This window comes from Chanodichthys erythropterus, chromosome 2 (genome assembly GCF_024489055.1).
Source record: "Chanodichthys erythropterus isolate Z2021 chromosome 2, ASM2448905v1, whole genome shotgun sequence".
NCBI classification, from domain to species: Eukaryota; Metazoa; Chordata; class Actinopteri; order Cypriniformes; family Xenocyprididae; genus Chanodichthys; species Chanodichthys erythropterus.
Window position 1 is genome coordinate 18,066,699 of NC_090222.1, and position 15,590 is coordinate 18,082,288.

A 15,590-nucleotide genomic window follows, 5' to 3' on the forward strand; every position below is an offset into this window, starting at 1 on the left:
CCTTTACTCACCCAAACTAGTTAACAAACTAGTTAACTCACAAATGTGAGTTCATTAGCAGGTAGTTGCTTTATATATGAGATAATGAGGATGTGGCTGCATCCGCATTTGGCAAACGACCCTGTGTTTGTGTTCTGGAAAGTGTCAAAGGTTTCTATCATGTTTTACGGTGTTGAGCAATGTAGCTGTCACTATCATAGACTTATTTTGATATTCTGTTATGTTTCCCTTAGTTTCTGTTTCTCTGCTTTGTTTAGTTTCAGTATCCTTGGTTTCTGATTATGTCCCTGTTTGTTTCTGTGGTTACTTATAATTATCAACTGTATCTTATTTAGTTACTTATTATCCCCTACATATACTCCCTGTTCCGTTCATTCCTTTGTCAGTTATTGTCTTGTGTAATGTTGTTACTCCTGCATTCATCAACAGTAACAGTATCCCTAGTTTGTGCATGTTGCTGATCCTCTACAACAGTGACAAAAGCCTATCACAGATATATCTGTTGATTTCTTGAATGCAGTCACCTATTAGAGGTCTTTAAGATACTCAGAATCCACTCATCGCTCAAAAAGCAGTTTTTGTCCAGTGCCAGTGCTCGCGAATCCTCTCATTATAACAACGTGTAGACATGTAAATAAAAGATTCATTGTGCAGTGTAGACAACCTCATTGATTACAATGGAAGTTAGTTAGATTGCAATGAACTGAGATGAACTGAACTGAGACCTTTGTAGTGAATTTAAAGAGAGTGCTCTTTGTTTGCATTCTAGGCTATATGTAATAAAAAAATAGAAGTTTTGTTTTTAATGCTGCTCAGAGGACCAAAGGCCACTTACACTCCGCAAAGATTCTTGACATCCACATATACATGTGGGAATCACACTCGAAATCCTATTAAACAGTATTAAAGGGTTAGTTCACCCCCCAAAAAAGAAAAGAAAATTCTGTCATTAATTCTGTCATCATGTCATTCCTCACTCGTAAGACCTTCGTTCATCTTCAGAACACAAATTAAGATATTTTTGCTAAAATCTCAGAGGTATCTGACTCCTCCGTGACAGCATTTTAACCACCACTTTCTAGGTACGTAAAGGACCACACTAAAGACATTGTTAAAGTAGTCCATGTGACTACAGTGGTTCAATCTTAATGTTATAAAGTGACGAGAATACTTTTTGTGTGCAAAAAGACCTTTCTGGACCTCAAAAGGTGCAATGATGTTGCTGCCTATGTGTGGTTCAGAAACCCTCAGATTTCATCAAAAATATCTTAATTTGTGTTCCGAAGATGAACGAAGGTCATGTGATGACATGAGGGTTAGTAATTTAAAGGGTTAGTTAACCCAAAAATGAAAATGATGTCATTAATGACTCCCCCTCATGTCGTTCCAAACCCGTAAGACCTCCGTTCATCTTCGGAACACAGTTTAAGATATTTTAGATTTAGTCCGAGAGCTTTCTGTCCCTCCATTGAAAGTGTTTGTACAGTAGACTGTCAATGTCCAGAAAGGTAATAAAAACATCATCAAAGTAGTCCATGTGACATCAGTGGGTTAGTTAGAAGTTTTTGAAGCATCGAAAATAGATTTTGGTCCAAAAATAACAAAAACTACGACTTTATTCAGCATTGTCTTCTCTTCCGGGTCTGTTCACATTCACGACTCCGCAGTGATGCTGCTTCTTCTTCTTCTTTCCTGTTTTACGGCAGTTGGCATCCAGCTTATTGGTACATTACTGCCCCCTTCTGCTCCAGACAGTGACGCTGCTGACGTGTTATCCGGTGCGCCCGAGCTTCGTTTACAGTCTGAGGGAGACGCTAAAGCTAATCAAATTAAAGCTATTCTACATTGTTTGTATTTTGGTATTGCTATATTTTTAAAAATGGTGCGTAGGTGTGCACATCACGGATGTCCTAATTGCGTCACTGTCCAGAGCAGAAGGGGGCGGTAATGCCATTAAACACTTTGATGATGTTTTTATTACCTTTCTGGACATGGACAGTCTACCATACAAAAACTTTCAATGGAGGGACAGAAAGCTCTCGGACTAAATCTAAAATATCTTAAACTGTGTTCCGAAGATGAACAGAGGTCTTACGGGTTTGAAACGACATGAGGGTGAGTCATTAATGACATAATTTTCATTTTTGGGTGAACTAACCCTTTAATGACAGAAATTTAATTTTTGGTTGAACTAACCCCTTAGGTACTAATTCCATTTACTCAAATACTTTACACCATTGTCACATTGCAGCACCATTGAAATGAGTTAGTGAATTCAAAATGTTGATTAAAAGTGGTGAAACAATTAAAATCATAGACTTAGCCAAAAATTAGTCAAAAATTAACAGGGGCTTGGCCAAAAATGCACCTGCACATTTAAACTAAATCTAGTAATAAAGTGAAAATGAAATTAAATGAAAAGTGTTTACTGTGGCATTAAATATAGATCTGCTCATGTTGCGTTATACATTTTATGCGTTTGCAGCATTGCGCACTATAACCAATCACACATGATTCTGTTGAGCTTATAATTGCAATGGCCAATCAGAGGCGTTCAGATTAGTGATCGCTGACTGTATTCTGACTGAATTCTGCACTCAGTCTCATCATAAACTGATAAACATAAATATATTTGGTGATTGTGCTCTTGAGAAGCTAATAAGTGTCTTAGTGGAGGCTAAGGTAATATCGGTTTTTCTATATACAACATATTTTTGCAGCGTTGAGCAATGTAGCCAATCACAAACATATTTGATGATTTCTTGAACTCATTAGCCAAAACACGTTTTTGTCCAGTGCTGAGATCTTCACAGTCAAATCCTCTCATTACAGTTCAATGTTGAAAAAAAAAAAAAGTATAGATATTATGTAGGCTATAAGATATTCATCGTACAGGCAGCTTAATCGATTAGCAGAACTTTGTGAAATTGCGATGAAATAAGACGAGTGATAGCTTAGTGATGATAAAGAGAGCGCTTTTAGGTATGCTTTATAGGCAACATATAATTGATTCAGAATTTGAAGATAACATATATTTTGCTGCATTAGGTAAGGCAATGGTTAGGCTACTTATTATTCGAACCGGCTGCCATGCCAAATCATGCATACAGTATGCTTGCCTGTTCAAATTATAGTGGTTTATGAACATTACCACTTTATTAACAAGAGCATTTATGCTGGGATGTGTAGGATGCTGATGGTGACACATAGACTAACTAATGACATTCTATTTAAATGTGTTTTTATGGAGGAATCGCATCTACCCTAGAGTTGGTTCACCCTCCGCCTATGATTAAAATGAATGGTGATCACTTACATAACTCAAAACATACTCTTTCCCCTATCCATATAAATGAATTTTGACCTAAATTCTTGATGTAAAGTAGCTCATGTTTATTTGTCAACTACCCATCGGAGAATAAATGTCAGTGAAGAAGAGTGACAAGACTCACTTTTCTATTGCCAGTTAGACCCTGTGGAAAGGGGGGCATTTTTAGGACCTCTGTGGTATAGCCCTCACTTGGGCATATAAAAATTTTGTTCCGGCCCTGTGAATTCAGTAACAGCCCTGACCCAGAATCATCCCTCCTTTCATTCCATGCTAACAGATGGAGAGGCCATCTGTAAATGACAATTTGGAGTTTCTGGAGACACTTTTAGATCTTTTTAGCATTAGACCTGCTAATAATATAAACACAGCCTTAAAAGTACCTTTAGAAGCCATAGTTGTATTGGATCCTGATTTTCAGACATATTTATAACTGGTTGGATCATATTGAATTTGCCAATTAAAGAATCACATTCACTCCCCACATAAAATAACAAACAGTGATGTATTTCAAGGTAAATTTCCAAATAACAATCCACAGTATATGTTAAAATACAGTACACACATTGTATTTGCCTTAGGTACATGTATAAAGGTACATATAAGAGAATTAGAATTATTATAAATCACCCTGTGTATAATGAGGTCAAAAGGACAAACTCCCTGTGGAGAGACTGGTGAATACTGTGTGTGTGCTTGAATGTGTTGAAAAGGAAAAAAATATACTAATATGCAGCAAGGTCATCAGAAATTATTGTTTAGGATCAAAGATTAATTGAGCCTTTATATGTTTGCATGTCTTGTGAGAAAGTACTTGTCAAAAGATTGGGGTAAGCATCCATGCACTGGTTTAGCTTCAAGGCCCAGATTTACAGTGGACATCAAATGGTGACCCAACACAGTCAAACCTGTTTATCGTATTAAAAAAAAGGAGAAAAAAAAGACATAAATATTATTTTAAAATCAAATATTAAAGTCCCCCTGTAGTCAATAATTGTATCCCTTAAAACTCATCTTTGATCATCAAAATTACATATTTAAACGTTTTATCCTGTGAAAAAAATCTTAATGCCTTAAAATAGCTTGAATGTAACTTTCCTCATTTAATATACACGGATCTATGAATATGATAATTAGCCCCGCCTCCACTCACTCACACGAGCCCAGACGAGATCCATTTGGGGAACTTACTGAGGTAAATGCTGCACAATGGTATCGCTTTTTACAACGTCGGACACATAACGGTAATTAATATGATTACAGTTTTGCTTCACTACATTATCAAACAGCTAATAATGTGTTGCTAATGTTACACAAACCATGTTCACATTAACAAGTCAAGACAGCTGCCTTCTAACATTCAGTATCCTTTAAAATGCTTTGAACAACAGACCATCAATGGAGAAAGGCATATAGTTCATCAAAACATTGTAATATTCATCATACACCCGCCATATTGTTACATTTTTCGTATTTTTCGAAAAATCTTATTTTTTTCATATCAACAGAAAAATATACCAGGATAACCTTCTTTTGAGACTCCCTTGTGTGGTCAGGTCAGTTAATGATATGCTAAAGCCCGCCGGCACATTGATGTGATTTACAAGGTAGATTGTGACGTCAGAAACAGCAGCGATTTCAAACTGCAGGTTTAAGACTGTCTTTGGTTACTTTTTAAATAGAAAATACTCAGCAATGGTGTTGACTTATGAATTTGCACATGGTTTGTCTTAAAGCACATTAAAAACAGCAGATATACATATGAACAACATTAAAAACTCGATTTTGTGCTGACTTTCAAATGTATTCATGAAGTGCATCTGGCCAACAATACTAAAGTAACATGACTAAGTTGTAAACATGTAAACAACAGTTGAAGCTTACTATCTTAACATATATGGAATTAACTCTGGGACAAATATTGTATTAGAAGCCATATTACCAGAGACGGATGAATTAAAAAAAAAAAAAAAAACGCCTTTGACATAAACAACAGAAGAAAAAGTATTGTTCATACGTTTTTAATGCTTTTGATAGAAGTCTCAAAAATTTTGTAAAAACAGTAAAATTGTGAAAACAGCATTATCATTGTTTAAAATAACAGTGAATAACATTCTTTTTTTTAAAGTTTTCTTTGTTAATATATTTTATTTACAAGAATTATAAATACAAGTATATTTTGCTATTCTAACTATGCACAATTATATGGAGAGTTGCATTTCATTATTTTCCATTTAGCATCATTTTTCCCCCTACTGTCCCTGATTAAAGATCTTTATCAACATCATGACAATTGTCACACTAATGGGGAAGTTTCCTTGTGGGTATCCTCTCACTTGACACTAATCAACTGACTAATTACAAACACCAAACTTAGTCAGTTAAAATAATTAAATTGTTCTGCAACATTCATTAAATGTGTTTGAAAGGATGCATGAAATGCCTGAGAGCAGTTTACTAACTGCTGATTATCCGCTAAGTGGTCAAGAGTCAGTAAAACAAGCTAAATCAGCATGAATTTCAGCTGTTTTTAGGAAAATTGCATTTGGTAAAAATATAGACTTTTATTTTTTTTTTATTCTTTTTTTAAACCTTACAAAAAGCAGAAGAATCCAATATAATGTGCATATTTAATTCATATAAAACCTTTTTGATAACCGTGATTATTCTTAAAGGCACCATGAATTTTTTTTTAATGGAATATTATAGTATTTATTATAAATGATTCTTCACACATCAATATTTAAAAAAAAAAAAAAATATGGAAGATAAGACAATTGCAACTTCCGTTTCACACTGTCCCGGTACTAATGTTTAACATTAAGGAATGCATAATCCTTTAAAAGCACAACATTTCCAAACACGCTGTTATAGAAGTGCCCTCTTTTCATGTTCACTGCGTAAAGCTCTCCCAAATCCCAGCCCTGTATGCTCCAAGGCATCACTGTCTTTAGAAGGAAGAGAAGCGATGGATAAGAACCAAATAGAGAGAGACAGACAAGAGGGAAAGATAGATTGGCAGAGAGATTTGTGGGGTCCCCATCTGTGAACATAATCTAAAAAAAAAAATCTGTTTATGCACAAGCTAGAGAGAAAGAGATGGAGGGGTGGATTTACTGTAAGCCATAGAATAATATCAGTTTCATGGTTTTAAGGGCGGATAGAGGTGGGAGGGGTGAGGCAGAATTAAAAACACTCTCATCCTCAGTATATGTGCCAGCTGTGTGTGTGTTTGTATGAGGTTTAAGCCTTCTGTGAGTTTGTTTTATATGATTGCGCTTGTTTTGTGTTTGCTCAGTTTGGTTTGTTCAATTTAAGAGACTTTAGGTTCGTTACACGAGAGTTTGACCCATTTCACGCTGCCCTAGAGGAGCCAGAGCTCTGCCGCCCCTCATCTGGAAAAATATGTGGTATTAAATAAACATGAAACATTTCACAAATAATTCATTTGTAAACAGTACGATTGATTCCAGATAAAAATTCACTCGCTTATTCCCCTTTTCACTCGCTTTCTCTGTCGGTGATAAACAGTTTATTAGATGAATGTCAGGGCAAGCATGAGGTGATGGGAAAGGACAGCTTAGATTCCGGATTCTGGTCATATCAACCTTTGCTGTATTAAGAATTTTGACATAAGTTAAGCCTGTGGCTCATTTTTCATATAAGATGTTGAAAGACGCATTCCAGCTTCATGCACATTTTAGCAACGCATTCCTGGTGACAGTCCTGTATTTTCCTGCTGACCTTGCCCTTATTATATGCTATTTTAAAGGTTCCTAATTTTGTTCTGTAGGTCTCCTACAATAGGTTTACAAGCATCCAAGGTCAAAAAAAAAAAAACATTTTCTCATAATATACATTACACATCACCTCATTTCTCAGTCTGAAAACTGTTCGTTTGAAGATTCTGTCTCTCTAAACCATAGACTGTAAAAAATATGGTCATAGTGTCAATGACGTCACCCGTAGGTTTCTGAAGAGCATTTTTGAAACCTAAAGCCGGCCGTCGCCATCTTGGCAGCACGTCACCGCTCATCACTCCTGGATAACAGAAAATGGGCAAAGAGGCAGGATGTGGCCCTTAATTATGCCGAACTTTAAGGCTTAATATAATTTAAACGGATGAGTTATAAAAAAATTCACCCCCCTCAGAGTTGTCATTTGCCAAAAACACAATTTGTACCAGGCTGTAAACATGTTTTTTTCTGCTGTAAAGTTGGGCATTTTAACATGGGGCTCAATGAGATTCTGCTCTCTTTTGGAGCCTGTCCCTAGTGGCCAGTCAATGAATTGCAGTTTAAGTCACTTCCGTATTGGCTTCAAGAGACACGGAGGGAGGTTGCCGCTTGCTCTAAACCCATCCTGTCTGAGAGCCTACTGTGCTCTGATTGGTCAGACGGACCAGTCTGTTGTGATTGGTTGACTGCTTACAGCACGTGTCAGAAACGAAACGCCTATTACCATATCTAGATTTCAGCTCCATAGGCTTCTTCATTGCTTGATTCACACTGTAGCTATGTTTCCATCCACGTATTTTTATGCACTTTTTGGAATCGCCTAAAAAAAGTTCTGGATGGAAATGCCAGGATGCACATAAATTCTAAAAATGCGCATTAAAAACTTAGTTGAGTCGGATAATTTTTTTAATGCAATACAAAAACGTGCATAAACTACGATGGAAACACTTTTACTGAATAAATTCCTTGATATGCATCAAAAAAGTGTGACTTTACGATGGGATGGCATAACTGGACCAACCAGCGGACAGATCTCATTGCACAGCATCTGAAATGCTGTTTTGGTCATTCTGAATGACCATTCTGAAAAGTCGTTAAAGTGGTTCGGTATAGTTCCCTCCCAGAAGTGCCTCACACAACTGCATTCCCAAACACCAGGATTCTGAATGCATGACAGCGTTTATTGCGTTTTGTCTGTGCGATCTGTTGTGCAAATAATTTATTATATATGAAAATTATTATTATATACAGTGGCTTCTACTGCAGCAATTTTTCTTAGTGTAATTTAGTGCAAGCTTATCAGGAAGTGATGATTTTGTTCTCTTTGACTCACTGGATTGCTTTATTCGCAAATGTTTTATGCAATATTCCAAATTTACGGACAAGTTAGATTAGCAATTTTGGATGGAAACATAGCTAGTAATACAAAAGATGTCGTCTGTTTTTCCGTATTAATTCCAGTGTGAGTCCTCATCCTTTGGAAGTGCAATCAAAGTGAATTCACAGCGCTGAAAACAGCGTCTTCTCAATATGTCGACAACACGAACCAAACTATTCCAGGCCTCAGATACAACTACAGTGTTTGAGGGCGGTTCAAAGTAGACGTTGTTCAAAGGTAGCCAATGAAGACCATAGGCTGGCATAATGCTTGTTACATTGTTACATAGATATGTAACAGGAAGTGAGACTGGAATCGCTGACGACTCATTTCAGCAGTTCAAAATTGATTCTTTGATTGATTCAAACTTTGCAGACATTCACCAATTGCTTAATTACACAATGCGAGAAAGGTAATATTCAAAAAAGCATAATAGGGGCACTTCTATTATCAACCTCTATGCATCTTTTCAGTGTTAATCAGTTTTGGTCCTAACCAGCCGCAATAGAGAATTCATATATATATAGATGGTTTCTATTTCTGTAATATAGGGTGGTGCTTGATTTTGTCCATCGGGATTTGATTGGATCGTTAGATGGTTGTGGTTTTGCTATTGCTGTGATCTCATATGAGTGACAGGTCGTCCCACCGGTGAACATGTCTTTAGAGAAGAGAAGAGATGTCACTGCAAGAAGGAGGGGAAGTTATGTTGATTGAAGATTACAAGGGAACATGAAATGTAAAAATATGATGATGTGCACGGATAAATAATTCATAATAAATACTGCAATATAAAAAAAATAAGAATGAACAATTTTGATTTTATGGTGACTTCTGCTGTTAGTTAAATCAACTAATAAACTGTCTGTTCATCTGTCTGTCTCTCTCTCTAATTCATCTCAGTTATGCTGCTGGACACTACAGAGTCCACCGCTGAGCTAGGCTGGACAACATATCCCGACACAGGGGTAAGATTCATGCATTAGATTAGAAACCGCAATTTATATGAATCCGAAACAGACGGATCACATTTTTGAATTTATTGTGTGCGTGTTATTTGTGTCTTCCTTTGTTTTTATTGTATCTGTGGGCCTGTGAGTTTGTACTTCTTGTTTTAATCCTTCCTTTCAGAAAACATAGCGTATTTAACCTTCATTCCCTTAATTCCTTCGTCCTCTTCTGTGTGTATTTGCTGTCAGCTCGACTGTGATATCTCTGTGGCCCTGGGCCGTGCAGAGAGTCTGACCTACTGAGAAGCATTGAACTCAGTCCTCTACTTCCTGTCCCAGCTTCTCTTGCCAGACCTCAGTTCCTCTCTCTCTCTCTCTCACTCTTTCTGTCTGTCACTTGGTCTGCATACATATCTTTGTTAATCTATCCATCTGTGCTTTTCTGAATTTCGCCCCCTCTCCTTCGCTCATCTTCTCATTCTCTCAAGCTGTCAACCTCATCTTTTTTTCTTCCCGTTCAAGCCCATTTCTTTCTTTCGTTCCCTTTTTAGTTCTCTAAACAAATGTTTTCATTCCTCCAGCAGTCCTTTCATGTTAAGTTTTTTGATGCTGTGTTTCTCTCTGTCTCCTCTTAGTCATTCTGTCTGTTCGATTTATTTTCTTCATCCTCTGTCTCGCTCTTTCTCAGCGTGGCAGTTGTTCACCGCCTTTTTGTGATTCAGTAAGGGTGTGTGTGTCTGTGATTTCTGTATTGTGTATTTCTGGAGAGATTTGAGGTTTGTCTGGGATTTTCATCTTAAATCACCTGAGGAAGCAGGGAAGGGCAGGGCATAAATCTGATCTAATCTGTCATTTTAACAAAAATGGCATCTTTAATTTTTTTCACAGATCTATGGAATTATTATCTCCGAGCCCCATATTCATGCAATACTTGTCCACACATTATATTTTTATATTCATTGTTTTTTACATAATTTTTTTAAGTTCAATGAGGTCTCTCTCTCTTTATATATTATAATTTTTAAATAAAAATGTCTGTAAAAAAAATTCAAAAGGGATCTCAGATGTCTGGACCCCATAATATATTCTAAAGTGATTGAAAATGTGGTTGTGCAGTATTCATGCCGCCTCAGGCTCATTTTTATTCTCCAACATTGTTCCTCTTTTCAGTGGGATGAGGTGAGCGTGTTGGATGACAAGGGGAGACTCATGCGTACCTTTGAAGTCTGCAATGTCAATCAGAACCCTCGTCTCCAAGACAACTGGTTGGCCACGCCCTTCCTGTACCGGCAGTCAGCTCCACGGATCTTTGTGACACTGCGTTTCTCGGTTCGTGACTGTGCCAGTTTACGCTCACCCTCCCCGACATGCAGGGAGACACTGACACTGTACTACAAACAGGCTGACTCCCAGAGAGAGCTGGAGAGAACCTGGGCAGCTGAGGTGAGTGATGAGGGATTAACCACAGGCCCGAACCACAGATTCGAATGAGATTAAAGAAAGATTGAGAAATTTGTACTAAGCTCTATGTACATGGGTCAATGACATTATTTATATATATATATATATATATATATATAATTGTCGTGTGACTAAAAAGCCACATTGTCCAACAAACACAGAAAAAAAACCTGAAACAAAAATTGATATCGTAGACAGGACCCCTGCAGACACTCATGTCTGTGTGTCAAAGTCAATAAACATTTTAACAGATAACTGACCTTTTTATGACAACACAAAGTTAATTTATGTTGTAAAATGTCATGTTGCGCAACTCCCCAAAATGCAATGATATTTATGTGATTAAAAATACAGTAATATTGTGAATTATTATTACAATTTAACTGTTTTCTATTGTAATGTATTTTAAAGTTTTATTTTTTCCAGTGATGGCAATGAAAAAAAAGGTCAAAAGAACAGCATTTAATAATGTGAAAGTTACTGTTGATCAATTGAATGCATCCTTGCTGGATAAATTTAATTTCTTTAAAAAAAATCTTACTGTCCCAAAGGTTAATGGTAGTGTAATACAACCCGAATTCCAGAAAAGTTGGGACTTTTTTAAAAATTTGAATAAAATGAAAACGAAAAGACTTTAAAATCACATGAGCCAATATTTTATTCACAATAGAACATAGATAACAAAACAAATGTTTAAACTGAGAAATTTTACACTTTACAAATGAGCACATTTCAAATTTGATCCCTGCTGTATGTCTCAAAAAAGTTGGCACGGGGGCAACAAATGGCTGAAAAAGCAAGAAATTTGCTGGGAGAACATCTAGCAACTAATTAAGTTAATTGATATCAGGTCTGTAACATGATTAGATATAAAAGGAATGTCTTAGAGAGGCAGAGTCTCTCAGAAGTAAAGATGGGCAGAGCTGTGAAAGATTGCGTAAAAAGATTGTGGAATACTTTAAAAACAATGTTTCTCAACGTCAGATTGCAAATGCTTTGCAAAACTCATCATCTACAGTGCATAACATCATCAAAAGATTCAGAGAAACTGGAGAAATCTCTGGGCGTGAGGGACAAGGTATTGGATGCCCATGGTCTTCGGGCCTTCAGATGACACTGCATCACTTATCGGCATGATTGTGTCAATGACATTACTAAATGTGCCCAGGAATACTTCCAGAAACCATAGTCGGTAAAACACAATCCGCTGTGCCATCTGCAGATGCCAACTAAAACTCTATCATGCAAAAAGGAAGCTGTATGTGAACATGGTCCAGAAGCGCCGTCATGTCCTGTTGGCCAGTGCTCATTTAAAATGGACTGTTTCATAGTGGAAAAGTGTTCTATGGTTAGAAATTCCAAATTTGACATTCTTGTTGGAAATCACGGATACCGTGTCCTCTGGGCTAAAGAGGAGGGAGACCTTCCAGCGTGGAAACTTTATCAGGCAGGAATGGGACCAAATTTCAACACGAAAACTCCAGAAACTCATTACCTCGATGTCCAGACTGTTTTGAAAAGGAGATGCTACACCATGGTAAACATGCCCCAATCCCAACTATTTTGAGAGGCATTTTAGCAGGCATCAAATTTGAAATTAGCTAATTTTTTGTTCATAAAATTGTAAAATTTCTCAGTTTAAATATTTGTTATGTTCTCTGTGAATAAGATATTGGCTCATGTGATTTGAAAGTCTTTTAGTTTTCATTTTATTAAAATAAAAAATAAAAAAACGTCCCAACTTTTCCGGAATTCCGGTTGTAATTAAAATTTGTATAAATAAAAATAAAATATAATAAAATATATATTTTTTAATTTTTAAATTATTAAATTTAAACCAGTCCTGAAGATGGTAGAAATGGTAAAAAAAATGAAATACATAAATAAATAAATAAATAAAAATAAAAAAACATGAAACCAACATCAATAGAAAAGGTAAAAGAAGGCTCAGAAAATAAATGTTCATGCATAATATGACCTGAAGTGATGGAATAGCTTGTGATTATTAGTGAGAAGTATTATCTCCCAAAATCATAGATCCCTACTCAAATTATAATGATTGTTATGGATGGAGATATCTCAAGATCATGTCTGTAGAACAACTTACGTCTTACTTTCCAATTATCTCATTTCTGCAACATGGTATTAGTATCATAAAACTAACATGAGTGTGTTAGCCTGTTATCAAATGCTGGTTTGTTGGATACCTTGTCCTACACCCACACACAGACATCATATGAAGGATTTTGGCAGCATTCAGTCTTGTACCATTCTGTTTTGTTTGACTGACTAAGATGTACTTGGAACATTTGTTATGATGGAGCCTGAGGATCTATGGGATTCATTTTCAAAGAAAATAAGACCCTTGTGCTCTTTGAATGACTGTATATTGTATGAACTACATTTCCCCAGATGCATCACTCAGAAGAAAAGACAAAAACTACATAGTACCTGACACATGCCTGCAGGCTTCCAATGAAAAATATATTAATGTAAAACATTAAAGCTAGAAGTGTATCTTTCATTGCTTAAGTAAAATCAAATACTAATTTGTTTTTTGTTTTTTTACGTTGTTCAATTATGTATATCAACATCTTTTGACCATATGCTTTTAGACATTTCTGGGTAGGGTGGCTGCAAAGAGATATACAAGTGCAATTACCAGGTCATGTTTGTTAGAGGAAAGTACACAGTGTGGTTTTAAGACACCGTTATGTGGATTCTCAAAGATATGTGTGGCTTATTACTCAGGGGAGAAGATAGTGCTCAAAACAACAAATAAAAGCTGTTGTTATTCCTCTGGGAATGTAATGTGCTCCATCTTTATGTAAATCAAATACTTACATTCTAGTTTTATTCTAGTTACATAAAGCTCTTCTTCTTTTTTGCCTTCTTGTAGTTAATCTTTTAAATGCAATGCTGCCTCACTAAAAATAGCTCCTTGATGGAATAGTTCATCCCAAAAGCTCTGTCATTATTTAGTCACCCCCATGTTGCTCCAAACCCGTGTACTGCTATTTATTCTGTGGAAGGCCAGAGTTTCCAGGTTCCAGGGATCTGATGGCATTTTGTTTGGAGATTTCACTACAATGGATAGCAGGCCACGGCAGCTGCGGGAAAGCAATAGATTGGCACATGTGTCCAAGATTGTGCTGTTGGCTTCCACCACTGTTAACAGCTACAATAAACACTCCACAAGACATTAAAAATAACACATTCCAGTGCTGGATCGACACAAACAATGGAAAAACTGTTCAACAATAGAGCTGCTTCGTCATCATTAAATACATACCTTCCTTCCAAAAAGTACTGAGGACAAAATTGGCCTTGATAAAAAGTGATCAGGACAGGCCCTATCCACCCAAAAATAACACATTAATATATTAAATACTTCTATATACAGCTATGTATACACCGATCAGGCATAATATTATGACCTCCTTCCTAATATTGTGTTGGTCCCCCTTTTGCTGCCAAAACAACCCTGACCCGTCAAGGCAGGGACTCCACTAGACTCCTGAAGGTGTGCTGTGGTATCTGACACCAAGATGTTACCAGAAGATCCTTCAAGCCCTGTAAGTTTCGAGGTGGGGCCTCCATGGATCGGACTTGTTTGTTCAGCACATCCCACAGATGCTCGATTGGATTGAGATCTGGGGAATTTGGAAGCCAAGTCAACACTTCAAACTCATTGTTGTGCTCCTCAAACCATTCCTGAACCATTTTTCTTTGTGGCAGACCGCATTATCCTGCTGAAAGAGGCCAAAGCCATCAGGGAATACCGTTTCCATGAAAGAGTGTACATGGTCTGCAACAATGCTTAGGTAGGTGGTACGTATCATGGGCACCCTGACTGGTCTACAGCTATGCAGCCCCATATGCAACAAATTGCGATGCACTGTGTATTCTGACACCTTTCTATCAGAACCAGCTACAGTAGCTCGTCTGTTGGATCAGATCACACAGGCCAGCCTTCGCTCCCCACATGCATCAATGAGCCTTGGCCGCCCTTGACCCTGTCGCCAGTTCACCACTGTTCCTTCCTTGGACCACTTTTGATAGATACTGACCACTACAGACCAGGAACACTCCTCAAGAGCTGCAGTTTTGGAGATGCTCTGACCCGGCCATCAAGCCATCACAATTTGGCCCTTGTCAAACTCGCTGTTTGTTTCAAGTTTTATAGCACCATTAAAACAGCAGCAGCTGACCAATGTGCTTTACAGCATCAGATAAAATAAATGCAAGCAAAAACAATTAAATAATAATGTCACAAATAAAATGTATAAAATAATAGACAATTTATATAAAATTGAGACAATCTGACCAACAAAATATCAAAAGAAAACCAAAACACCAACAGAATTCAAAATACAAAAATAAACCATCAAGGGACATTAAAAGCAATGGAAAAATAAAAAGATTAAGCAAAGATTTAAAAATTTGTAATGTCGGAGCAGATCTAATATTATCTGGTAGCCTATTCCAGAGTTCAGGGCCCGTGACAGCAAAAGCACGTTCTCCTCTTTGTTTTAGTCTAACAAAGAAGCGAGCAATCTAAGACTACTAGATCGAAGAGTTTGGGAAGGATTATGTAAAGATAAAAGTTCAGATTAATATTAGGGAGCTGAATTATTTAGGGACTTAAAAACAAAAACTAGAACTCAAAACTGCACAGGAAGCCAATGCAATGATGCTAACACAGGTGTAATGTGAGTGGATTTACGGAGGCCAAA

At 36.8% G+C, this 15,590-nt stretch overlaps 1 protein-coding gene across 1 annotated transcript in view; it reads left to right on the top strand.

The window, feature by feature from the left end:
- ephb6 (eph receptor B6) overlaps window positions 1-15,590 on the top strand; it is a 70,593-nt gene that overhangs the window by 14,083 nt on the left and 40,920 nt on the right. The window contains exons 2-3 of the mRNA XM_067393380.1: window positions 9,347-9,411; window positions 10,564-10,836. Of these exons, the coding sequence (XP_067249481.1) occupies window positions 9,349-9,411; window positions 10,564-10,836 (336 nt within the window). The 5' untranslated portion in view covers window positions 9,347-9,348. The remainder of the gene's footprint in view (window positions 1-9,346; window positions 9,412-10,563; window positions 10,837-15,590) is intronic.